The sequence below is a fragment of the Phocoena phocoena genome, chromosome 3, assembly GCF_963924675.1.
Source record: "Phocoena phocoena chromosome 3, mPhoPho1.1, whole genome shotgun sequence".
Taxonomy (NCBI): Eukaryota; Metazoa; Chordata; class Mammalia; order Artiodactyla; family Phocoenidae; genus Phocoena; species Phocoena phocoena.
In genome coordinates, this window is record NC_089221.1 from 35,651,587 (window position 1) to 35,678,194 (window position 26,608).

At 39.2% G+C, this 26,608-nt stretch overlaps 1 protein-coding gene across 1 annotated transcript in view; it reads left to right on the plus strand.

The window, feature by feature from the left end:
* GHR (growth hormone receptor) overlaps positions 1-26,608 on the plus strand; it is a 157,735-nt gene that overhangs the window by 99,338 nt on the left and 31,789 nt on the right. The window contains exon 3 of the mRNA XM_065873224.1: positions 25,295-25,424. Within this exon, the coding sequence (XP_065729296.1) occupies positions 25,295-25,424 (130 nt within the window). The remainder of the gene's footprint in view (positions 1-25,294; positions 25,425-26,608) is intronic.

The window sequence follows — 26,608 nt, forward strand, 5'->3', positions numbered from 1 at the left end:
CTAAATGAAGTCAGAGAAAGACAAATATTATATGATATCACTTATATGTGTAATCTAAAAAATAATACAAACGAATCTACTTACAAAACAAAAACAGACTCACAAACATAGAAAACAAGCTTATGGTTACCAAAGGGGAAGGGGGGTTGGAGGGATAAATTAGGAGTATGGGATTAACAGATACACACCACTACATGTAAAATAAACAACAAGGATTTACTGTATAGCATAGGGAGCTATAACCAATATCTTGTAATCTGAAAAAAGAATATACATGTGTGTGTGTGTATATATATATATATATATATGTATAACTGAATCACTTTGCTGTACACCTGAAACTAACACAATTTTGTAAATCAACTATAGGTCAATGAAATAAAAAAAGTAAAAGCTTTCTTTTTATTCACCTGGGTAAATAAGCAAAAGACAGATCTAAAATACATTAGAGTTCCAAGAGAACAGAGATTTCTGCTTTGTTCCGTGCTGTGTACTTAGCACCTGGAACTAGCCCGTAGTCAATATGAATGAAATATCCATCCACTCTTTCATCCATAAAGGAATGGATGGTCCTGCAGGACAGAAGTTCCCTGTGCTTAGATGAGTCATTATCTTACAGGCTCAGAGCCACGATGTCAGTCCTGCAAACTGACTTGAAGTGCATGGGGATGTCCTGCCACAAGGCAGGTAAACTGAGGGCATCCTGAGACCCCACAGTGGCCGCCAGCATGCTAACCTCCATTCCCTTGCCCATCCTAGATTTTCAAACGAGGAGTCGTTGTGGTAACCAGACTGGGAATCATGTCTCCCATACTTTCTCATATTGGGGTTTTGGGGCTTTATTTTCTTTTTTGGCTTCTCGGTATCTGAAATTGTTCTTCAGAGAAGCATATTAAACCATGACTCTTCCATTATCATGCATTTCTGTTACCAACAGAGGAGGTAAATGAATCACTTAAAATGAAACAATTCCATTCTCTTTAGTACACTATAAACATAGCTTTAGCTTTGTAATTATAGTAGTTGGGTGATGCTGCTGAGAAAATGGCGTAATTATAACGTTATGGTTGAGAATCATCTGAGTAGAAAACACTGAGCTACACTGTGCAAAGTTTAAGATGGGATTATGGTCCTTTTTCAATATGAATAAGACTAATTAGCCAACTGCCACTGAGAGCTTTGTAGTGTGATATTAATAGTGTAGTAAAATCAAGAGCCAAAGTAAAAATGAAGGGAAAATCTAATTCTCATATGTTCCTAGGAGTCTTCCATGCAAGTGTAATACAGAGCAGAGAAGCTCATCAACTGGAAGGAAGCAGAGAGAAAATCACAGAAAGCTAGCTTAGAAAACTCAGCACTCGAGCTTGTTTTTCCCTCTTCCCTCCTGGCAAAAGGGCCTTACGTTAGGCATAGCAAGTACCCAAAGTTGTATTTCCTTGCATATAGCTTTTAGAGTTTTTACTTTAAAATTTTGAAATATGTTTTATTTCCCTAAGTATGGCTTTCTTTCCCTTTAATAGACTTGTTCAGTGGTCCTAGATTTTATGCTACCATAAATTAAAGAAGATCAGATGTTCTGTATCCTTATTGGGGGGTTGATGACACTGTGTGCATTTGTCAAATCGCTGAAGTATACATTTAAATTTGTGTTTTCACTGTGTATAAAGTTTATCTCAATTTTTTTAATTAAAAAAAAAAAATTAAGACCAGAGATTTCCAGCAACAAGAAGTATAAACAAGTAGAAAGAGCATAGTCAGAAAACCAGGCCTAGAGTAGCTGCCCCATCACATGAAAGTCATGGACCTCTTGAGGCTCTTCCCTTTATTTTCAAAAATAGGAGTATTTATATTTAGACTCTCGCCTTTACAGGGATTGGGTGTGACCAAGATGTGCACATTGCTTGCAAGTGTTCTAGGACTCTGTAAGCCATAAGGGGTTCTCAAAGGAGAAGAAATTGTGGGCTGTTCCAAACAGTGAAGCAGGGTGGCAGAGACTCTGTCATGGAACCAGACTCTCTGGTTAATGTCTCCGGTGAAGGAGGACATAGCCAGCAGTGCAAGGAGTTTGTGGACATGTGTGTATAAGTTTTGGAGGAGGAAAAGGGAAATAATTTGTCTTCCTGGCTTCGTCTCTATTCCTGGCTTTTCCTAGAGCCTTATTCCTCTCTTTACCCAAAGCCTCAGAACAGGGACTTTTCACTCTCCTTTGTTAATAAACATCAGAAAGCTGACATTTTGCTTAGCTTTGTCTTACTCTACTTCCTTAGTATGACTGTTCTAAATTAATAATAATAGTAATATTATATTATATACTATACATTATATACTATGTATATGATAGTGTATATATAGTATATAGTGTATAGTATATACTATAATATATAATAGTAACTCTTATTATTACTATTGTAATTATTACTGAGAGAAATAAAAATGGTAATAGAAATACTTCCTGTACCTGACTGGCAGCTTGTATGGCAACTGCCTGCAGATTTGGGTTGTTTCAGACTTTGCTTGTTTTTGTAGCATCCTCAACAAACTTATGACAGACAACCTGGAGTGCCTTTAGCCCTTAAGATCCTGTCTCTTAAACCTGACCAATATATCTTGTTCTTGGAATCAGTAATGATAATCTTTTCTAAGAGGTTCAAAAAGCACAAGTGATTTTCCTAAAACTTCCATCAAATGAGAGGAGTATTTGAAAAATGAAACTGAAAGGAGCGGTCCTCTGAGAAGCCTGCCCAAGCGCTTGGACTCTGAGTCAGGCAGTCGTGGCTGGACTTCTGACACTGCTACTTCCTAGCTGTGGGATTTTGGACAAATCACTTAACCTCTGAGCCTTAAGCTGCTGATCTGTAAACAAAGATAAATGCTACCTGCTTTATAAGTATGCATAAAAATTTCCACTGATCATGATGTGAGTTTCCTTCCTTCTTCTATCCAGCTATGAAAATATGTGGTTTAGGAAGTCATGAACATTTCATTAGCACAAGGGAAAAGTATATAAATATACCAAACCCAAGATCTGAGATCCTTGAAAACATTTTTTTTTTTTTTAAAACATTTTTTTAAAGGGGCGCTAATTTGGAATGTTATCAATGAAATAAGGAATATTTGTAAAATAATAACAGTCATTAATTAAAAACACATAAACAAAATACTTTAATTAATGAATCTGGGAAAAATAAACTGAAGATAAATATTCACAGAAAGAGGAAATTATCAAAGCAGTAAGATACAGGGCACCTGATATTTGCAAAGTAATAGAAGCCTTAAAATCCCATTAAAGAGAAGACAAAGCCAAAAAGGCTGGTTCTCTTTAAAGGGCTTTTGAAAACTGACACCTGGAAAATTATGGTCTACTCCCTGGGCCGTATTTCCCACTCTGGAAAAGCAACCTCCTCTTACACAAAAAGAACAGCCAGGAGATGAAATGATTTACCGGAACCTGTGAACATAATTAAATCCGAAAAGCATGATGCTGAGCGTGGAGTGGAGGTGATTTCTGCAGAGATTTTGAAAATAAAGTAGCTCAGTACAAGGATTTGGTTTGACTGCTATAAAGCAGTGTGACAGGTTGAAAAAATGGAGAATGTTCTGAAAATCCTGTTTACTTTGGTGGCGAGCCAGCCGTTCAGGGGAGAAACCAGAGTCCTTTTCTTTAAGAAATGTAGGTTTCAGTTGGAAGAAAAAAATAGAAAGGGAGGTTTCAACCTAGTGCATTGGGAATATTTACTGAGCACCTATTATGAGCATAAAACTATCTTAAATGACCTAGGGAGTGAATGTTTAGGGGGCCGGGGGTTAGAAAGAGAGAAGACATGGCCCTTGGACCTGAAGCCTTACAATTTATTTGAGAGCTTTTTGTCCCCGTTTTCCTTACACCATGATGATATTCAAAGTCATACAAGAGGCCACATAAATTTACTGGGGATAATATTACAGAGAGCAGCAGTGACACTTAAATGCTTCCATTATATTCACTACCCCAGTTATCTGTAGTTGCCTGGGGAAATTGCAAGCAAGGACAGGAAAATGCCAGTACCAGCCAGTTCCAGATAATGAAATTATTTGCTCCAAAAACTTTCACTGTATTACTAAATTAGATTGGTTCGGACTAAAAAGTAATAGGACTGATTTTCTTCTGTGACTCATGAATTAATTTAACTCTAAAGATAATTCCCAAGGAAGAGTTTTAAGAGTCCTTTGAGTAGTAACAACCTCATTGGGATTTATTTAAAACTTCCCAAGGTACTCACTTTTAAAGATAATGTTATTTAAATATATGAATGCCAGCATAATGATTAAAATGGTAAGTTTTATTACTTTGTAATCACATCAAGCGCTAATAGTTGGAATAAAATATGTGAGATTACTGAATGTGATGATAATATATAGAATCTAGAAATCTTTTTTATGAAGCGCACGATTGCTGTAATTGTAGTTGTCCTTTTGGGACCCTGAACCAGATGCCCCAAGTAAGTGGGTAACATAGCCTTTATCTTGAGCACCTTTCCAAGCATTGTAAATTTGTGAGTGCAGGTAGCCACTGTCAGCCTACAGCTATCAACTCCAAGGTGATTTTAAATGGTTAGAAGTCTTCTTTAGAATGAAATGGACTTAGTATCTAACCTGTTCCATAGGGACTTTGCTGGAACAAAGTGGAGGTGTCAAATAGGGGAAAGAGATCGAGAAATAGGGTTTTCCTGATTTCTCCATCCTAGTAAAAAGGGTCCTGCATGGATAGTAAGGATCCCCAGAGTGATTCTGGGAGACTTTCATGAATGTTACCAAGGCTTGGGCTTCCTATGATTGAATCCCAAAGAAACCACACTGCTCACGTGTTCCCCTAAAGTGTGTCTGGTTCACATCTGAGAGGCAAAGTCTCTATTTTATGAGGGTTTTGTCCCAAGTAACCTTCAGACTCCACCCAGCCACATCTCTAATCTTTCCATGGCCTTCCATCATCTTGCACACTGTAAGAGGGGTCAGTGAACCTCCAGATTCTCAAGGCTGGACCAGATTTTGAGTGGATACCCTGTGCACTGTTGAGAATGAAACAGAAAACTTGGTGCATTGTAGCCTTTTATCAGTAGGGAATTGAGACGAGCTGGCCAGGGGCCCCAAATTAGTAGACACACATGGACCAAGAGACACACCTCTCTCTCAGCTGGGCCATAGTGTATCCTGGAGCTATGAGAAGTGGGAGAGACGTACTCCTTTGAGTGACATGCTGAACTGTTCTGTCTCTCCTTTCTCTTCTCCGTTTCCATTTATTCTCTGTCTCTCAACTGTCCAGCAAATGTGTTTACTCAAAACCTTTTTCTAGACTGATATTAGCAAGCCAGAGATGGACGGTAGTTTTGTATTAAAAGGGAAAGTTGTATTAGCTGATTTCATTTGGTGGGACTTCTGCTGTATTCTCAACTTAAGCATTATGTCCCAGTACAAGTATTTTTAAAGTGTGCCTTTCAACCTGATAGTATATTTGCCTCAGCCATGAATTAAACTCTTGATTTTAAAAGATTAACCCAAAAAACTACAAAAGAAAAAGGCACTGTTTTAAGTTCTATAAATGACCAATATATTTAAGTATTTGGGGGCAAAATTCAGTTGTGTTTGTTTTTGTTTAGGATCATTCAAAAAGGGAGATGTGTGAAGTGCTACTTTCTTGTATCGTGTACTGATGCACAGCTTTCAAATTACAAGTCATAAACCAGGAATTGCTGGCCAGAGAAAAGTTCAAAATTAGAATCTGGTAAATTCTCTGCCGCAAGGATTAAGTAAAATGTTGCACGCATCCCACTCCTTATACCAAACAGACAAGATGAAAGTACTAGATTTTGTAGCACAGGTAGTTGTGACAACTATAGGGAATTCTGAACTTTCAAACTTCAAATTCTGAGCTCAAGTTTTTTTACCTTAAAAAATAAAATACGGTCTTTAAAAGTAGGTCTTTAAAAATGATGACACTGCTACAGCATGAATTTTCAAAATTACAGTCTGTGTATGGTGGGTATGGCTACCGTGTCAGATGGGGTCTCTGGTCTAATGAATGCCTGCTTTTAAAGACCGTGTTCTTATTTCTTCTTTTTCTTACCCTGTGATTTCACTGACCTAAATGGATTTTACTACTGTTCACATCACAGAGGCCAAAATGGGTTATTGCGTTAAGAAGAAATTGAGATATTATTTTAGTTCATAAAACACTAGCAAAGTTATTATTTGATGCAGAATTGTAAGGAAGGTTTGTAATCGTTGAGAGGCGAAAAAAAAAAAAAAGAAAAACACAGATTGTTTACAGTTGCAGTGTTGAAGACATTCATCATCAGACTTACTACCTGGAAATACTTCATTAACAGACACTTTACATATTTAAAATCATTAGTAATTCTCATAACAGTCCTGCTACTCTCCTTATGTAATGGATGAGGACTGTGCATAGGAGAATAAGTGACTTGCTCAGAGCACGCATAGCTAAGAAGGACAGAGCTGCGATTCAAACCCAGCCATCCTGACTCAGGCCCCCTTGCTCATTACCACTGTTCTGTGCTGCCTCTGTATATCGTCTTGATGTAGAACTCTTCTTCTAGAATAATGGGAAGTAGTGATATAAAGAGATTGAGAGTATGGGCTTTGAAATAGGACTTCCTGGGCATGGTGCTTCCCATCTCCGGGTCAAAGTTTTCCTATCTTTACCATGGGATACCATCAGTCCCTATCTCATAGTACTCGTTAGAAGGATTAAATGAGATAATACACCAAAAGCTCTGAGTACAGGGCCTGACAGATGGCCTGTTCAAGAGCTAACAATAAGTATTAGCTCTTGTTATCATAATAAATGTATTAACATCAACCTTAGTATGTGAATTATGGTAGCCAAATTTCCTGGGTGAGAGATGATTAACATTTATTAAACAGGCACTTTTTAGAGTTTATCTCACAAAAATTCAGTAAGATATCTCTTACACTCCCATTTCACTGAATTTGAGAACACTCAGACCACAGGAAAATATATTATTTTCTAAAATCAAATAAGCAAGGATTCAAACTCAGGGAACACAGGCCCCAAAGCCTCAGCTCCTTCTACCACCCTTGACTTGTTCTAAACCCCAGGTTTCTTCAGCCAATCCTTACATTGATCAAAAACACCAATGCAAAACAGAGGCAATAGGAAAACAGAGAAAAGAGAGAAAAATTAATATTACGCTTGTGAAATTACATCAGGGACATGGTAACAAATGTAGCACAGCTGTTTTGGCTCACTGGATAACCACCGTGCTGCTCTGTGCTAAGACCTGTCTGAACCCATAAATAAAGTTACATTAATAATTACGGTATGGTGAGAGACCACCCAGGAAATCTTGGTTGATATAGGAAGTGGCAGCTGTGGCTCCTAATTGAGAGCTATTGCTTCATGAATCAGTGCTGAACCATTGCTCCAGGGGGATAGTAAGTCTGCTCTGTCCATGGAAGATGTGAAACTCAACAGCTGACCCGACCACTTGTCAATGTTGACAATCCTATAAATTTCTCGTAAGACGGGAACTCTATGTTCCAGTTCAAACCAAGTGAATATTTCCTGTTTGTTGACCTACAACTTCAAGGGTGCTAAGTCATCAGTTTAGAGAGATTCCTTTACTCCCCTTTGCTGTAAGGGTTATTATAGTTCTATTAAATGGTCACAGGGAATGCCTGCATATTTCCTTTTCGCCAGATACAGTAGCCTTTCCCTCTTTATTCCTATCTCCTCTATACTTTTACTTTTTCTCTCATCTGTTTACTAATGGTACCCTGAATTTTAGAACCAGAAGGGTAGTGGCACAAAGGCAGTGGAAAATGTACTGGTTGTGGATTTCGGAGATCTGATGCAAATCCCACCTCTGTGTTATATTAGCTGAATGAATTTAGATAAGACTTTTAACCTCTCCAAGTCTTACATTCCCATTTATAAACTGCGGATAATACTGACTGCCTTCTATGGTTGGCTTGAGCATTAAATGTATGTGTTTCTGGAACATAGTTGCATGCAATAAGTGTTACCTGAATCTGTCCCGGTGCCCTTGCCCCCCATGTGGGCAAAGACACATCTCAAAAGACCCAAAAGAGAGTGCCCTTTTCAAAGTGAAGATTTACAGTCTCTCCTTAAACGTAGCCATTTTTGTGTTTCATTTTCTGTGTGAGCCAGAAGTGGTCTTATATCTTACTGAAGTTCATAACATGAATATAATACTGTCTTTGAAAGGAAGACCCTAATGACCTCAGGCCAGCAGGAAAACCTCTGATCTTGTCTTTTCTCCCTTTGTGGTTACCAGACAACACATTGTGCCTGAGAGTTGAGACCCAGAAGTATACAAATCAACTAGGGGAATCAAAAATAGTGATTCCTAAGCCCCTCTCAGAGAATTGGTCAGGGGTGGGGCTCTGAAACTCAGATGTTTCTCAAGGTCCCCAGGTGGAGAGCACACTGGTCCCCCAGAGCCACTTTATATCTCTGCAGCAGGATTTATGCAGACCATTGATCGCAGCTCCACAAAGAAAAGGGAGCCAACATGGAGAAGACCACTGGGGCCATGGAAATGCCTCATCTGGAAGGGGAACTTCCCTCGTGCCTGCCCCAGAATGCCAGACAATTTTCTCCGTGACCACATCAACCTTTGATTTCTAAGCCATTCCTCATTTTCCTGTGCAGTTTGGAATACTGAATACATTTTTAGTCAGTCTCTTGCTTATGAGAGTTCATTTGACAAGATTAATTATAGGAATAAACAGTTTATCCTGTAGTATCTTTCTGCTCTAATATCTGGGTCCTTCCTTCGCATATAGTTGCATTTTATCTGATGGGCAGATGCCTTCTCTTTAATATTCCTTGTACCTTTGTGCTTCCAACAGAGAATTCTTTAAGGATAAAGGCACTTGGAGAGCTGTAAGAGGGTAAGGTCCAGTTGTCTGCCCTGGACCTGTGTACCTAAATGTGTACCTGATAAGTTAAACCCGAAGAAGGGAGGAAAGCAGAATAGAAAGAAATGGAAAGAGTTTGGATATCAAGAATTTTAAAAATTAATGCTCTGTATTAACCTTAGTAGTCCCTAAGCCTCTGGCTTCATTTTGTTCATTCATCTGTAAAGCGATTATGCTCAAGTTATAGGTCACTGAAGTTTGGATTCTGTATCCCATTAGTAAAATAATTTTTGAACAGGCTCACAAAATACATGTTTACATATTTGTAAATTATGTATGTACAGTGTTCTAATATATTTTGTTCTAAAACATACATAAAAATATAAATGTTAAAGTCTTAAGTTAAACCAAGAAATATTATACAATATTTTAATGTTTGATAGAATAAAATACTTCCTGCAATGTGTTTGAAGAAGTTTACTTCTTCTGGAGGAGGAAGTCTTCATTTAACAGTTTGTGAAACACAGTTTGAAGGTTGGGTCTATGCTACGTTTATTTCAATATTTTGTTTTAATGACAATCTCAGTATTGTATCTGAAAAGTGCGAGATGTACACCAAGTTAGATGTTAAAAAAAATGAAGAGTAGTTGTAGAAGGTGTAAATCTATATTTCAAATAATGTTAAGGATAATTTCCCAGTTTGGAAATCAGCTTCCTATCAAATTTGATTTGAGCTATTCTGTGGGTAAGAAAAGCATCAGCTCAGCCATTGCCTTTTTGTTGACTTGGGCTGGCATTTTTAGAATTACCTTCAATAAGAGATTTCTTTACATGAGTATTTTTTTCTTCAGTTTTTTTAATTGAAGTAGAGTTGATTTACGATGTTGTGCCAATCTCTGCTGTACAGCAAAGTGACTCAGCTATACACAGATAGACATTCTTCTTTTTATATTCTTTTCCATTATGGTTTATCACAGGATATTGAGTAGCGTTCCCCGTGCTATACATTGGGACCTTATTGTTTTTCCATTCTAAATGTAATAGTTTGCATCTACCAAGCCCAAACTCCCAGTCCATCCCTCTCCCTGCCCCCTACCCCCTGGGCAAACACAAATCTGTACTCTATGTCCTATGAGTCTGTTTTGTAGATAGGTTCATTTGTGCCATATTTTAGATTCCACATGTAAGTGATATCATTACATGAATATTTTTAAGTCGTTTGTTTACTACGTGATGATTAAGCCACCATAATATTAGTTTAATCTGTTTATCCACTAAATCAGCCATGTAGAACCTGTAAAAAAGAAAAAAACTGCTCTAACATGTTAAAAGAAGAGACAAGTAAAGGGACTACTCACCAACTCTCTGAATTGTTTCTACCCACTCTTCCTGCAGAATTCCTCTCATAACAAATGTGACATGTGACTCTGACACAAGCTGAATGAAGGCTCCATGTGACTCTCCATGTTCATTATTAATAAACCTTAATTTCCATGTTAGATAAACAATACATATTAATAAAAGCTTTAGTGTGTTCTTTTCATTCCCAGTGGATTATTTCACATGGTCCATTATGAAGACGATAACTTAGAGAATCTTTCAGTCCTCTTGGTGTTACGTAGCCTCTAATTTTTCTTAATTTCAAATACCTCTGCTGCCAGTATTTATAGCCTGCTTTTGTTAGTAGACATTTCTGTCCTGTGCATCCTAACGGTTATATCCTGCAATATCTCTTCCCAGACATGTCTTTTCACTACTGTACATCCCCTAGCCTCTGATTATTGCTCTGCCTCTGATGGCCAGAGAAAAGATTCTGGAAATATATAAAATATTGTCCTACCTGCCAAAAGTCAGTGGTTGTACAGTTCAACATTGCAGCGATTCACCACAATTTTTAGCACCCTACTATGTGTAAGAAGGAAGCTCGGTAAAAAACATACAAGAACCACAACTTCAGGGATGTTTGAAAGCATGCAAGGGCTTAATGCTTATGGACTTTCACTTTATTCAGGCAAATTTAGACCCAATCTGTGTGTAGTTTCATTTTGTTTTCAATTTCCTAGTTAACTGACTATAAACCTAGGTACCTATTTGCTGCCATCTAGTGTAATAAAGTAGGTTAATTATGCATGGAATTCTGAACTCGTTACATGGTTGAATGTTAGTACTTAAAATACTTCTTCATTTTGGTTTCTTAAAAGCTTTCAAAGTGCCTAATCAGTGACCGATTTTTCTTGTCACTGGGACCCTGGACTTGGTCTTAATATTGTCATAGAGTCTAGGGGTCAGGATCAAGCTTGGTTCACTCTATAAATGTGACACTTTGAAATGTGGTGGGGCCTCAGAGGTTGGTAGGTGTGAAGTAAATACATAATAATAATAATCAGGAGGCCATCATGTTTAGTGACCATGATTTTTACTTCATGGAGGCAGTGGAACACATAGCCTGGCTTCTTACCAGCTGTGTGACCTTGGCCGATTCATTTCTCTTTTTTTGAACATCATTTCCTTCGTCTGTAAAGTGAAATGGTGGGCCTAGCTGACTGTCAAGGTCTCTTCCAGCTCTAAGAGTATGTGACCGCATGTAAACGCTCTTCTATTTGGAATTGCCAAAGTCATGTTCCCAGAATTCTTTGATGTCTGAAATAAGTGCTGCTTCTCTAATTCTTCTATATGTTTATCTATCTTTTGGGTTATGGTTAGAAGTGAGTGGAAATCTTGACTTGGAAGAGAGAAGGAAGCAAATGTGGACCATGATTGTATGCCCTTTATTCTTGAGAGTTGCCCAATGGAATGTTGTCCACCAGTGGATAAGCAGCTACTTCCCAATATGCATCTAACCTCCTCTCTTATCTCACAATGACAACTTTAGAAGTATAATACTTGTTATAAATGACCAATATCCTAAAGTGTGCCCCCATTTTTTCTCTCTCCTTTCCCATCAGAACTTTTCTATGAAGGTTTCTAGGTCTATTGTAACTCATACCGGTCTTACTTTTCGTTATGCAGTTCATTATAGCTACTACAGTATATCCTAAAATGTTTTATTTTCTGACCATTTCATATGTGTAAATCTTACTTCCCCAACCAGACTGAAAACTTCACAGAGGCAGGGACTATCATTAGTTTCTCATTTCCATGAGGGGATCTGGCACTGCTGTTCAGGGATACATATGGTTCTGATTATAAGGATGCTTTTCCTATTTGCTTTATATAAATGAGGGTAAAGGGTGAAGTACAAGGCCTTCTCAAACCAAGTACAGGACAGTTAATCTCTAAGCTGTAGTCTCTACAAGCTATCTAACAGCTCATAGAAGCTGATAAATCTCTAAACCTAATGCCAAAAAGCAACCTCACCATAAAGAGAAAACCCAAATAAAACTGAAAGAGTGCAGCATATGAGGAAAACCGTTTTGCAATGAGAAAAATCTGGATTCAGATCCCAGCTTTGCTACTCACTGGTTTGTTTTTTTGGCTGAAAATGATTTACCTTTTCTGAAGTTAAGCTTCCTCATCTATAATATGAAGGTTATCATACTCTCATACAACATTCCTCACAGAAGAGTTGTCAAGATGAGATGAGAAACAGAGGGCAAGAACTTAGCACATAGTAGGAGCTCAATTAATGGTAGTCAGAAAGAACTTTTATGCATTAAGTAAAATGCTTTTACTTATATACAATAAAAATTATTCAATTTAAATGTAAGTATGCAATTTCAATAGAATCAGGGCATTTGTAACTGAGGTACTAAAATGAGTGGTACATTCCCACAGAGCAGCGGTTCTTACCAGGGATGATTCTCTCTCCCAGGGGACATTTGGCAATAGCTAGAGACATTTTGGTAGTCACAGCTGAGGGAGAGGGGAGTGCTGCTGGCATCTAGTGGGTGGAGACTAGCAGTGATGCTACGCATCCCACCCGGGGTTCTAAACATCCTGCACAGGATAACCCCCTCAACAAAGAAGTAGCTGGTCCAGAATATCAACAGTGCTGAGGCTGAGAAACCCTGCCATAGAACCTAGAGAACCCATTACTTCTGACATAAATTTGGTTTGCATTTGAGACTGCCTGGATGCGTGAATAAGAAGGTAGCTTCCACTTTGGTGGGTTCTGCATAGATTTACTTAGTCCTAAATATCTTTCTATGTGAACCATTTCAGTGTTTCAGATTCTCATTGTGTACCATAATTTTACGCTGAATCATTACAATGTATAAAGCCCTGTTATATTTCAAAAATATCCTTGGAACGCAACAGATGAAGGAGTAAGGATCTACTAATCCACATGAATAAAAACAATGAGAGCTTCGTATGCAATTTTACATTTGGTGAGTTCGTTCTCTGTAATAATGGTGCTGGTTCTTTGTTGAAAATCAGTCCTCTGCCTGGTACTTTATGTAAATATTCTGATTTAATTTTCAGCAACTGTGCAGGTACTTTGCTTTCATTTTACACATGGGAAAACTGGGGCTTAGAAACTTTATGTAATATTTCTAGCAAGTTGTACATCTGAGATTCAAACCTAAATCCAGCTGGCCTTCAAGCCTTGCTTTCTACTGCTCCCTACTGCCCCTATCCACCAAGGGTCTAAGATTGGAAACAGAGATGGGTGTGTTCTAGAGGAAATAAGGTAGGAGAGAAACTTTTATAAAGATTAAGGGGCTCTGCTCAGGAAGGTTAGATTGGGTCTCCTGCTGAGGGGCCCTTGAGTGTCCGTGAACTAGGTGAAAACTTCTAGCTTTCTCAGGACCAGTGCACCAGAGAGAATGGATTCGTTGAAATGGGGGTTACCTCTATACCTCGATTTATACAATTTGCCAATTTAGCAACTTTTTTTTAGGTCTTCCGTGTTTAAGCCTGATACAATACATTTTCCAAATTCTTCCTTTTTAACTAAATGTTTTTCCTTTGAAATCAGTTCTTCCATCTAAACAAGTACTGTCAAATAGAAATATGACAGCTACATAGAAAATTTAAAATTTTCTATTAACCATATTAAAAGAGTAAAGAAATAGGTAAAAAAAAATTTTATAATATCTTATTTAGCCCGATATATTCAAAATATTATAATTTCAACATGTAATCAATCTAATAAAAATGGTATTGTGATATTTTACATTATTTTTTCATAATCTTCAAAATCCAGTGTGTATTTTACATTTACGGCACACTTGGGATGCTAAATTTTCAGAGAAATGAAATGTAGTCCTACTGAAACAAAGTTATATTTAAGGAAAAATTTTTTTGCTTTTACTTTTAAATTTAAATTAATTAAAATTGAATAAAATTTAAAACTAGATTTCTTGGTTGCAGTACCCCATTTCAAGCACTCGATATCCATGTGACGCTAGCAGCTACCATATTGGACAACACATCTAAGTTCTTGCCCCTCAGAATGTGGCCACCAGAAGCAGCATTAGTAGCATGTTGGAACTTGTCAAAAGTGCAAAAATCTCAGGCCCTACCAACTGAATCTGCATTTTAACAAGATTGCCAGGTGATGTCTATACGTATTAAAGTTTGAAAAGCATCTCTCTAAAAATACCGCAGATCTCTCCAACAAAGAGTCCAGAAAGAGTGAATAAATGAAGAACTATGAGAGCTTAGGAAATTCGCTACAGGAGCAATGCCAGGGCTTCATATGATGTGTTCTGAGAAGTTGTAGTTTCCCACAAAGGCAGCCATGGCTGTTCTACTGTGTGGACTGACACAGGCCATCCTGGAGCCTGGAACTGGCTCTGCTCCCAGGATCTATGGCACAGAATCTAACACTAACTTCCATGACTCCCACAATTAAGGCAGCTGTACTCTCAATGCCATATATGCTTAAAACTGCAACTTTAGAACCCCTGAAACACAGCTGCAAGCATATGTTTCTGCTCTACACAGTGGAATTTATGGCTGGACCTTCTTGGGAGACCCCAGGAAGACCACCCCCAGAGGGACTTGTGCTGTCTACCACACTGCCACCGCTGAGAGCCAACATAGACACAGTCAACATCCTCATTATTTGGGGGTTGATCTAGTTCCGCTCGGAGATTCAATGCATGCTGCTTTGGTTTGTTTTTCACAGGACTCGGCATTTGAGGGGCCTTTCAATACATTTGCTTTATTATACTAATCTAACACAGAAGCTCATTGTTCTGATTCAGTAGTTATCAACCCTGGTTGCCATTAGCACCTGGGGCATTTAAAAAAAATACCAATGCCCAGGCATCATCCCAGTCCTTTTTGTTTTTTTCACTCCATACATTGAGAGTAGTGTTTATTTTTTTTAAGATATAATTGACATAACGCTGTATAGGCATCACCTAATCTAATTAAATTAGATCTCTGGAATGTAGTTTGTTAAAGATCCCCGAGTGATTCTAACGTGAAGCCGGAGATGAGAACCACTGGTCCAGTTTGAAAGAGCCCTTAGCTGGCAGTCAGGTGCCTTAAGTCAATGCTTCTCAATCTTTAATGTGCCTACAGATAACCTGGGAACTTGTTAGAATGTAGATTCGGATTCAGCACGTAGGAAGGTAAATAAACCTAACTGTGTACGGATGTGTCCCTAGTGGCATTTGGTTGGTGACTATCATCAGCCTTTTTCCATCGCAGCAAACTAGGTTAAGTTAATCACTCTCTCCTTACTCCTCTTTGAAGCCTTCCTCTCTCCCACCCTCAGCTCTTAGTAATCACAACTTTCTTTGATTTCCTAAAGCAATTATTATCTTTATTTGAGCTCCCTTTTATTGTTAGCTACTTCTCATATGTATCATTTCCTGTACTACTTACAGTTCTTCAAAGGCAGAATCCATGTGTCATGTTATTTTTATAATTCCCACAACACCTGAAAGAGTGCCTTGCACATAGTAGGTGCTGCATAAATGCTTCTTGATTAGTGGAATATCTATGTGAAAGTCTCTTTAAAATCCCAAAGTACTTAAAAATGCAAGATGTTTTTCTTTGCTGAGCAGAAAAAGTTCAGATGGGCAAGGTGGTAGAGGAGATTAGAGATTTCAGTTTTTGTGTTAGCTTTTTTCATTCTAGCTACATGTTTGAATTTTGGAGAACTACTTTGTAATTTAATGGTTTTAATTATTTCTTTGGAAGAGGACATTATTCACATCTTAGACCAGATAATTCTTTGCTGTGGGGACTGTCCTGTGCATTGTAGGATGTTTCACAGCATCTCTGACCTCTACCTGCTAAATGCCTGTGTCATCCCTCCCGCAGCCATGACAATCAAATATGTCTCCAGCAAACAGCTGCTGGGAAGGAAACTTATCCCTGGTTAAGAATCCTTGGTTTAGAAGAATGAAGTATGACACAGCTGCCTTACTGCAGCAGTAAATACCTTTAAAAATTAACACACATACACACACACACAAGAATGACAAGCTGTGTTCCTGAGAAACATGTATAAGTACTTATAGAAAAATGTTCTCTCATTGCATTTTGGAAGCCATGGCTATGTATACCATATTTATCTTTGCATGTGTCATATTGGTCATCCTTTAACGGAAATAGAAATATATACATGAAACATTTTAAAAATCTGAATATACACTTAAGAATTCAAGCATGTGGTGGGAGTAATTTCACCAAGCAAGAAAATGTACACAGAGCAAAAGTTATTAGGAAAGAATGACCAGGCTGATTCTCTCTCAGGGAGCTGGCCCAGCCTCTTTATATAAAATAGTCTGTCTGCTGTGCCATCATCCTTGGACCGAATATACTGTTTCAGCAAGTGATGATGTTAAGCTGAAGCCTGGCACACAAACAAGTGTTCAATGATTGTTTGTTGGGCCTCCCTGGTGGTACAGTGGTTGAGAGTCCGCCTGCCAATTCAGGGCACACGGGTTCGAACCCTGGTCCGGGAAGATTCCACATGCCACGGAGCAACTAAGCCGGTACGCCACAACTACTGAGCTTGCGCTCAAGATCCTGCGAGCCACAACTACTGAGCTGGTGTGCCACGACTACTGAAGCCCACGCACCTAGAACCCATGCTCCGCAACAAGAGAAGCCACCTTAATGAGAGGCCTGCGCACTGCAACGAAGAGTTATCCCTCCGCTCGCTGCAACTAAAAAGAAAGCCTGCGTGCAGCAACGAAGACCCAAGGCAGCCAAAAATAAATAAATAAATAAACAAATATGATTGTTTGTTGAATAAATGAACAAATGAATGAATGCATGTTGAATGTGCCTGTGAATCTAAAACTAAGAAGCTTTGGTGTGCTCATTACAAAAGACCCTGTTTTATGGCATTTGAAACTCCAAACCTTAGAAATGAAATTACATAGAAGACTATATCATCATCAGTGAGAATTAAATGGCCTCGACAAAATTACAAGACAAGGAAAATAAAGGCTCATTCATCAGTTGGTTTCTTCTGGCGATAGAAGCCTCCCCTGAGACTTTAGGAGGTTCATGTTTTTCATGACAGAGATTTGACTTTGGCAAAGCATGGCTATACTTTTAGGCTTGGATGAGAATATCCCCACATGTACTTTTTCCTCCCATTCCTGGCGAAGAACTTGCCTGGGAGACCCAAACAAGAGGCTCCAGTGGTGGGAACAAGCAGGATGCCTTCTGGGCTCAGAGGGGAAAAGATGATATAAGTCAGTGGTTCTTGAATTCTGCTATACTTCAAAATCACTGGGGAACTTTGAAAAATCCTATGCCCAGGTAACTAAATTGGTGATTCCATAAATTACCAATGAAAGTAGAATCTCAAAGGCTAGAGCTCAGGCATTGGTATTTTTTTCTAATTTCCCAGGAGATTCCAGCATATGATGTGTTAATTTTGTCTATAGCTCCTCTGCCAGCTACTGATTTTCAGGAATTTGGATCATCTCATTGAAAAGAACCTGACATCATTCACAAGTGCTTCGGTTAAGTTTCATTTAGGACATTTTCATATGATCGAGGGAACCAGTAGTGTCTTGTGCAGTGAGTTAGAATTCCCTGTTTTATGACAGTGGTGTGCCTAAATTAATGATAGGGATTCTTAAATTGAAAACATGACTGTCCAGTAGAGGATGAGAAGAAACGAAAATTAAATTATACGTATAAATTTTAGTGTTAAGTATAATTTCTTGCTTTATACATTTTAGATCATGTTATTACTGAGATATTCACAGAATATAAAGTTTGCCATTTTAACCATTTTAAAGTAACTTTTAGTGTATCCACAACATTGTGCAACCATCACCACTACCTAATTCAAGAACATTTCCATCACTTCTACATAAAACCCTATACCCATTACTAGTGACTCCCAATTTCTCTCCCCCTCATTCCCTAGCAACTACTAATCTACTTTCTATCTTAATGGATTTGTCAACTCTGGAAGTTCTATTCAAATGGAATAATATAATATGTGGCCTTTTTTGTCTGGCTTTTTTCACTTAATAAAAGATCTTCAAGGTTGTAGCATGTATCAATATTTTATTTCTTTTTATGGCTGACGAATATTCTATTACATGATTATACTACATTTTGTGTATTATCCTCTCATCTGGTGATGAACACTTGGGTTGTTTCCACTTTTTTATTATTATGAATAATGAAGCTATGAATATAATTGTACAAGTTTTTATGTGAGCCTGTGTTTTCAATTCTCTTGGGTACCTACCTAGGACCAGAATTGCTGGGTCATGTGGTAACTCTGTGTTTAACTTTTGAGGAATGATTAAACTGTTTTTCTACAGTGGCTGTATCAGTTTACATTCCTACTGGAGACTCCAATCATTCCACATCTTCTTGCTTTATATTTTAATTATTTGATTATTATCTAGGATGTCCCTTACCTTAACCAAACAGAAAATAAATCTTACTAAATTTAATGCTAATTGTTTCTTTGACATCTCAAAACCGTGATATACAGAATACTTTTTTCTTGAATAGTGAAACTATGGCAGTTCTGTTTCCTGAGTCAGTTATCCTGCAGGGCAGTAAGTACGTGTCTTTGAGGTGATGCTCCTGTTTCCGTCTTCCAGCAGGCCACCCTGTTGGAACTCGCGGCTGCTGGAGCTGCCTTGGCACATCCCCCCTCTAGCCAGAGAAAAGAACGCCGAGGAAAATAGTGCCCACACCCTTCCACCCAAGAAGCCCTGTTAGTAGTCACAACAGTTTTAAGAGAATTGACGGGAGAAGAGAGAAAAATCTTAGATCAGATAGGAAAATATATGATCGTTCTGTCCAAGAGAATTCAGTGAAATAATGTGAAAGCACTAAGTAAGCTAAATGCACCAGATAAATGCTGTGGAGAAGAAAGGAAAGATGATTGATTAATGCCCCTGAATGTTCAAAACTAGGATTAATTATGTTCAGCTGCAGCTATTTAAGAAGAGAAGTAAATATATTTTATAATGAAAATGTTCCGTGAAAACTTAACTAAAACAACAAAACAAGTTTTGGTGAAAAGATAAGTGCTTAAATGCTAATAGAACTGCATGTACAGCTCTATGCACAACATTTCCTGACGTTGCCATACAGATGAGCTATCCATAGAGGCTGCATCCAGTTAAGCTCCCTGCCAGACCACATGTGCTGCAAATACTTTTCCAAGACACTGCAAAGTTCACTTGATTTGACATTCATCTTAAATTAACTGGACATGTTTACTAAGCCTTTATTTTAGTCAACCTTACAATGTTTTAAACGCACCAAGAATCCATTTTTAAAGCATACTAGAGTTTAATTTAAAATAATAAAAAAGAAAGAAATGAGTAGTTCAGGGGAGATCTTGTGAATTCTTGTTCCCAACTCTAAGCCACTAAGTGCCTAAGCAGAAGACTTTACAGCTGTGCCTTCTTCAGTTCCACAGAGAACCATAAAGGAAATCAACTGTGAGGGTGAATTCCTTATATCCAGTATTGTCCAATACAAAATACTTATTAAATTCTTTGCCAATTTCCAACATTAAAGCTTTTTCTGCCAATAGTTTTATGAACTAAGTAGTTGCAGTTTCATAACCACTTGGCAATTCCATAGGTTAAAAAAATAGCCTACCAGACTTAAAAGATGTGTTCTTTGACACTATATTATCTATAAGGCAGTTACTTTTGACAAGAGTGATCAACTAGGAAGTTTACAGATTTCTTTTACCATATTTTGACAGGCCAGCATCCATCAAGGACAAGACCTTTGGTGAAAGGGGGTGTAAGATGCTCTAAGGTAAAGGAATCACTGAATTCCTGAAGCTCTTCAAATAGAAAAGTGCTTTGGAAATGACAGGTGTACTTAGGAGAAGGATGTGTGGCCTCAAAGCAGAGCTTCATAAGGGAGGACTCTTCATAAGGAAGCTGGGCAAGGGGTTCTTTCCCCTCCACCTAAGTGTTTACAAGCACTGTGCAAAACGCAGTGCCCCTCAGTCCAGAACCTGGTCCCTGGGAAGCCCCAGGAAATATTTAGGCTTTACAAAAAAATAAAAGGTAGCATTTTAGAAATACAGTTCAACCACTTGGCCCATTCCATTTATTTATTTATGAAGTTCATTTATCTATTCTATAAAATTGTTTTCTTTAGTATGTCTTTGCAAGTTTTAATTCTTAATTATATTAAGGACTATTGTTTTGTTTTCTTTCCTTTCCTTACTGTTTGTCTATGCTGCCCAACTCAAAAGGAAATTCTCAACTGGTTGTGTTCAGTTAGACTTTGGTAAGAGGGCAAGGTTGTCTCTTCACAAGGTATTAAGTCCCCAGCCTCTCTGTTCAGGGGTGATAATAACTGGCCAGGACTGTTGACAGCAGTTGAATCACACGAGGGGCTGCAGTGGAGGTTGGACATTTAAGGGCAAATGTCTGCTGAGTGCCTTCCCCTCCACGACCTGGAGCTCTCGGAAGAAGGTTGTCCTTTCCTCCCAAAGACTCCTTTTCTTCCAGCCTTCCCCTCCCACTTCAATTGCTTCTCTTCTTCCTTCTCTTCTAACCCCAAACCCCCAAGCACACGTTGGGAACTTGTATGTGATTTCATTTGGCTTTTGTTCCTGCTTTGTCATGAGTTGAGGATAGAAAAGCATGACTGGTGAGAGAACGGAAGGTAAGAAGGCAGATGACCATCTCAGTATGTAACAGCTGTTCGACGTCTGTGTACGGCCCAGGAAGATCACGTTCCTCCAAGGGGAGAGCCACTGGGCAGGAAAGGAGGCCCAGCCAATCTGGCTGACAAAATCAGGCACGGTCACTGTCAAAGGTGGTGTGCTGCAACCAGCGGCGCCTCCCAGCCCCTCTGATGCCGTCCCTCTGTCATCGTAGGTCTGAACATAACATCATTCCATTGACTTTTCAAAACTTGAATTTAGTAAAACTCTCTTCAAGATTTCTAGAGAATAATTTCAGTAGGAATATCAGTTTAACTTATTCTTAGTTAGTTCTTATTACCAGTTTATAGCCCATCAGAAATTTGGGCAGGTTTAGCATTTAGATGTATCATTTCACACATATATTGAAAATATCTCGTAGTTCTCCAAGCGTTCATTGTGAACAATTATTATACGCTTTTAAGGTCATAATTAATTCACATCCTTCCCACACCCTCCAGAATTTGGCTCAAAGGAGGTCACTCTTGATCTGCAGCTCTGCTAGAACTGATCAGAGAACCTAATAATGTGGAAAGCTAACTTTTCAGTGCTTACGTATAACTTTATTTCTCTACATCAGTGGCTCTCAACCTGGGCTACCTATTGTTTAAAAAATCTCAATACCCAGGCTGCACCCCTGACAGATTGGGTCAAGCCTCTGGGAGTAGACCAAGGCATCAGTATTTTCTTAAAACTCCTCAGTTGATTCCGACGTGCAGTAACAGGAAATGCTGCTCTTAGGGCTTGCCAGGTTACAGATTTCTGAGAGTTTAGTTAAGAGCACCTCTGAGCTGGTCATCTTTCCTTTCTGGGAATTTCTTGAGAAGCAGTAGAGAATTGTCTAACAAAAAAGCTATTTTTTACTAGTGCTGAGAGTTTAGACGAAATCACAAGGATTTGTGTTTTAATCCCACCTCTGCAAACAACAGCAATATAAACACAGGCAACTCACTTAACTTCTCGGAACCCCAGTTTCACCCGTGTCTAAGTGGAAATAGTACCCACCTTCTAGAACTGTTAGCAGTATTAAAGGAGATTACATAAATATTCAACATGATGTAATAATATGTAGCATGATGTATGAAACATAGTAATGATAACAAAGTAAATATGTCAGTACAATCCTTATTTTCAAAATGAAAGCTCCAAAGAGAGAATAAAAGTGAATCCCAAGGTTATGGTCAAGATTTTTGAATGCTGATCAGTGTTAACACATTAACATTTCTTCAGGATGTGGGACCACATGAATGGAATACTCATTTCTCTAAGAATTACTTTAGGGCCAAAGGTGGCTTCTCTTGTCCATTGAAACATTCTTTTAAGAGATGTTTTTAAGAGTGTACTACTCTGTCTGTAGGTTTAGGCTAAAAAAACATCACAAGAGAGTAGGAAGTATTTCTAGTCTAGAAATGACTGTGTGTGGCTCATCAGAGAGGACCTCAGAGTGTATGATAACCACTTATTGCCTTCATAGTGAAACACAAAGCAAGTTTCTACTGGGATTTTCAGATCGAATAGACAGGTGCTCATTTTAAGGTTAGGCCAGCACCTCTCAGACCTGGGAAACCTGAGCATGACTCCAAGGAACTGGACTTGAGGAAGGTTGAATGTCTTCAGCCACAGTGATAAGAGCTGAAGCAGGAGGTGTGTGAGCAAGAGAGAAGCAGCAGTTGTATTACAGTCCTTCTTGCCTCCAGAAGAGAGGTCACCCACTTTCCCACACTCACTGTGACATATTCATTCGCTAAGAAAAGTGGTTTATGTCATTCTTAAACACTGCTCTGAAGTTCTGATATATACTGAATTTGTTTATTATAGCAATATATCAACAGCCTTCAGATATTTACTATGGGTAATATTTTTCCCTATCCATCCTCCAAATTAATCCATCAGCTGGGTCCTCTGCCTCGGATTCTCTCACAGTCACTCAAAGTGCCAGCGAGGGCCGTGGTCTCATCCGAAATCTGAAATGGGGAAGGATCGGCTTCCATGCTCACTTTCATGGTTGTTTCCCAGGACTCAGTTCTTGGAGGGTTGTGAGACTGAGGGCCTCAACGTCTTGCTGGTTGTGGACCAGAGGCCACCCTCCATTCTCTGCCCTGTGGTTCTCGCCAACATGGCAGCTTGCTTCAGCAAAACCAGCAAGAGACTAAGTCAGGTAGCAAGACAGAAGTCACAATCCTTTGTAACCTAATCACAGGTGTGACATCCCCTCAATGCTATCATATTCCATAGGATCGAGGCAAGTTACTCAAGGGGAGGAAATATTCAAGGTTGTGGATAGGGATCCTTCAAGGAGGATTGAAGGAGGCAGGGATCCTTGGGGCCATCTGAGAGGCTGTCTGCTACAGCACCTAGCAGCACATACCCAGCCATAAAAGAAAGAAGGAAGGAAGGAGAGAAGGAGGGTGCAAGGAAGGAGAAAGAAAGGAGGAAGATAGGGAAAGGAAGGCAGGCAATGAAAGACAGACATTAAAAAAGTCGCTTTGCTGCCCTGCACCTACATCGGGATTCCTCTGTGGGCACGTATTTCATCCCATTAGCACCACAACCATGAATTTCCTATTTCTTATTTAGAATACAGGATAATATGGGGCTTTCTATATATCTGGAGTTAAAAGGAAACAGAATAAACAAGGATAGTAAGTTTAAGCAAGAGAAATGTGTTTCAAATTAATTCTTTTTAAGTTGTTTTTCCCCCAGCTAGCAGTTTTTTTTTTTTTTCCCTTCATGTTTCAAGTTTTCATATTAGGTTTATTATTCTTGCCATTATGTGGCAGGCTTATTGCACAGGGAATATAGGAACCTGGATGGTGTTTGCATTTGGTGTTCTCTGGTGGTTTGGGCTCCAATGCCAAAATTATGTTTTGATTCTGTAGATTTTTATTAGTGGTTGTATATGTCACTTAATTGTAAAAGTGAAGTTGTAAAGTACCTGGGATCTCATCTATTCCAGCCTCTCTATGGAGAAAACTGAGGTCCAAATGACTTGAGAAGTTCAAGGCTAAATAGTATCAGAGCTGAGACTACATCACAGATCTCTCAATTGGAAATCTGGTGTATTTCCTCTTCTCACATTCTGTTCAAAAAAACAGTCAGAATGTGCAATCCTCCCCTCAACCCTGCAGGCGTTAGAACATGTTAGTTGTGGTTTATTTAGCACTGATTTTCTGGAAGGATCTAAAAGATAATACTTCCATGCTTCAGCTAATAGAGAAAGGAACTTTTCCAGGAACTCTACTGTATAATAGTTGCTTGCCTAAAGAAACATACACCTTTTTCATTTATAATAGATTACACAGGCTCCAGTGCTTCAGTGCTCTGAGTGGGTTCATAAACATTGACCACAGTCTCCAAAAATGGCCATGGAAGTCAGAAGAATAATGAAAATTGATATACAAAAATGAGTTTTACCTCAGACCCGCTGCACATTCATAGCTGCAGTTTTCATAGATGCAGAGGAGCTTGGCTAATATCCTAACACACAGGAGTCTTTCTCCACTTCCCAAATTAGAATTGACACGTATATATATGCACAAGTTGTTGAAAGTAGGTATCTATTTAATGATACCTATTTAATGAGTTTACTGGCTGAATCTTTTAAAAGAATGCAAACATTAGTGACTTTATCAAACATCTGTAAAAAGAGAAAAGCCTCTGTGGTTCTCTGGGGCCCAACTGGTGCCAACGCAGCCATCCATGGTGGGCAGCTGCCACCATGCACATTGCTGGGCACACTTCGGGTGCCTGCCTAGGTTTCTCAGAAGTCAGGTGAGGACCCTCAGCCCATGGGCAGGTACAGCCTAGAAGTTCAGTGGCATTAACACCTCCAGGGCAGCCCTCAACCGATGGGAGTTGGTGGATAAACGCCCTGGGCTCCCATCATTGTCGAGGACACAGGGAAGGCACACTTTTCACAGCTTCTCAGAGGGACCTCTGTGGGGTTGGACCCCTGCCAGCCACTATGGGCACGAGCCGAAGAGCAGACACTTTGTTAGCTGTTTTCCCTTCCCTACGTCCCTCTTTCCCTTTCCTGGGGTCACCCTCCAAATAAACTACCTGTGCCCAAATCCTCATCTCTAGCTCTGGTTTCTTAAACAGTCCCCAAGAAATAATGTCGGAAATAAAGACAAAATGGTTTGTCCCTGGAATCGGGACTGACAGAGAAATAACTGGCAGCCAGCAGTTCTGGAGCTGTGACCCAAGGAAACAGCATTTCTGGAAGAAGTGCTTGTTCTTGACCGCTTTAAGTATGTGTTTCATTAGGACCATCTGTCACCCTCCCGATATCATGCCTTGCCTTTTCTTTTTATTCTGCAGATTCTTCCGGGAAGCCTAAATTCACCAAGTGCCGTTCACCTGAACTAGAGACTTTTTCATGCCACTGGACAGATGGGGTTCATCACGGTTTACAGAGCCCAGGATCCATACAGCTGTTCTATATCAGAAGGTGCAGGCTTCATGCCTTTCTGACTTTTCTCTTCTACGGATTTTCTCATTAAAACGTATTGAGTGACATGCAGTGGTAGGAACGGAAATAACCTATTTTGATGACCTAAATGCATTCACCCATTCATTTATTCAAAGATATTAATTAAGCCCTTACTCTGTGTTGGGTACTGTTTTAGGCCCTGGAGATACAGTAGTGATTACAAAAAGATAAAGTCCCTGGTCTCATGGAGATCTGTTTCCAGTGGGGGAAGACAGACGAAAAATTTTTTTAATTAAAAAATTAAATGTCAGCTGGCAACATGGTTAAGAAAAGTAAAGCCAGAAAGAGTGTTAGCACTGTGTAAATATATGCACGTGCTTGCGAGTGTCTGAGGATGAGTGTGTGAAGGTATGAGTGAGCATGTTTGTGAGTGCGAGAATGTGTGTGAGTGTGTAAAAGTGGGTACAAGTGTGACTGCCTGAATGTGGGAAGGTGGGTGAGTATGCACGTGTGAATATGTGTGAGAGTGTGGGGGGGTGCTTGTGCATGAGTGTCTGTATGTGTAAATGTGCGTGAGCATATGGGGGAGTGAACAAAGTGAGTGTGCATGAGTGTGTGTGTATGTCAGGAGCTCGGGTGACATCTTAAATGAGGAGGTCATCGGAGGCCTCTCTGTGGTGCATTATAGCGGAGACGTAAATGAGGTGAGAGAGGCCATGTGAGTATCTGGGGGAAAGACTGTCCAGACAGAGGAAATTGCAAGTGCAAAGGCCCTGAGGCCGATGTGGCAGGTAGGGAGAAAGCAGGAGGCCGGATGGTACAAGGTAGAAGACAGGGAGAGTAATGGGGGAGAAGTCAGAGGGTTAGCAGGGCCAAACTGAGACGAGCCTTGCAGGCCATGGCACAGCCTACTTTCTCTGTGGTGGGAAGCCATAGGGGTTTTTTTAAAGATGTGTGTTTTAAAAGACTGGTTCCTATGTAGAAAATAGACTGTGTCCCTGTTAAATTAGTTTCATTCAGTGAGGGACTGTGATACTTCTCTCTTCCATTTTTACTGATGGTCCTGTAAAATAACGGGAAGAGTGAAACAAAGATCTTCCAACATGATCACCACCCGAGTCGTTTATTTCTTACCCCCTCCTCACCTGGCACGATTTCCATTTCTGTTTACTCTCATGTTGTACGTTTTTGCTTTTAAAATT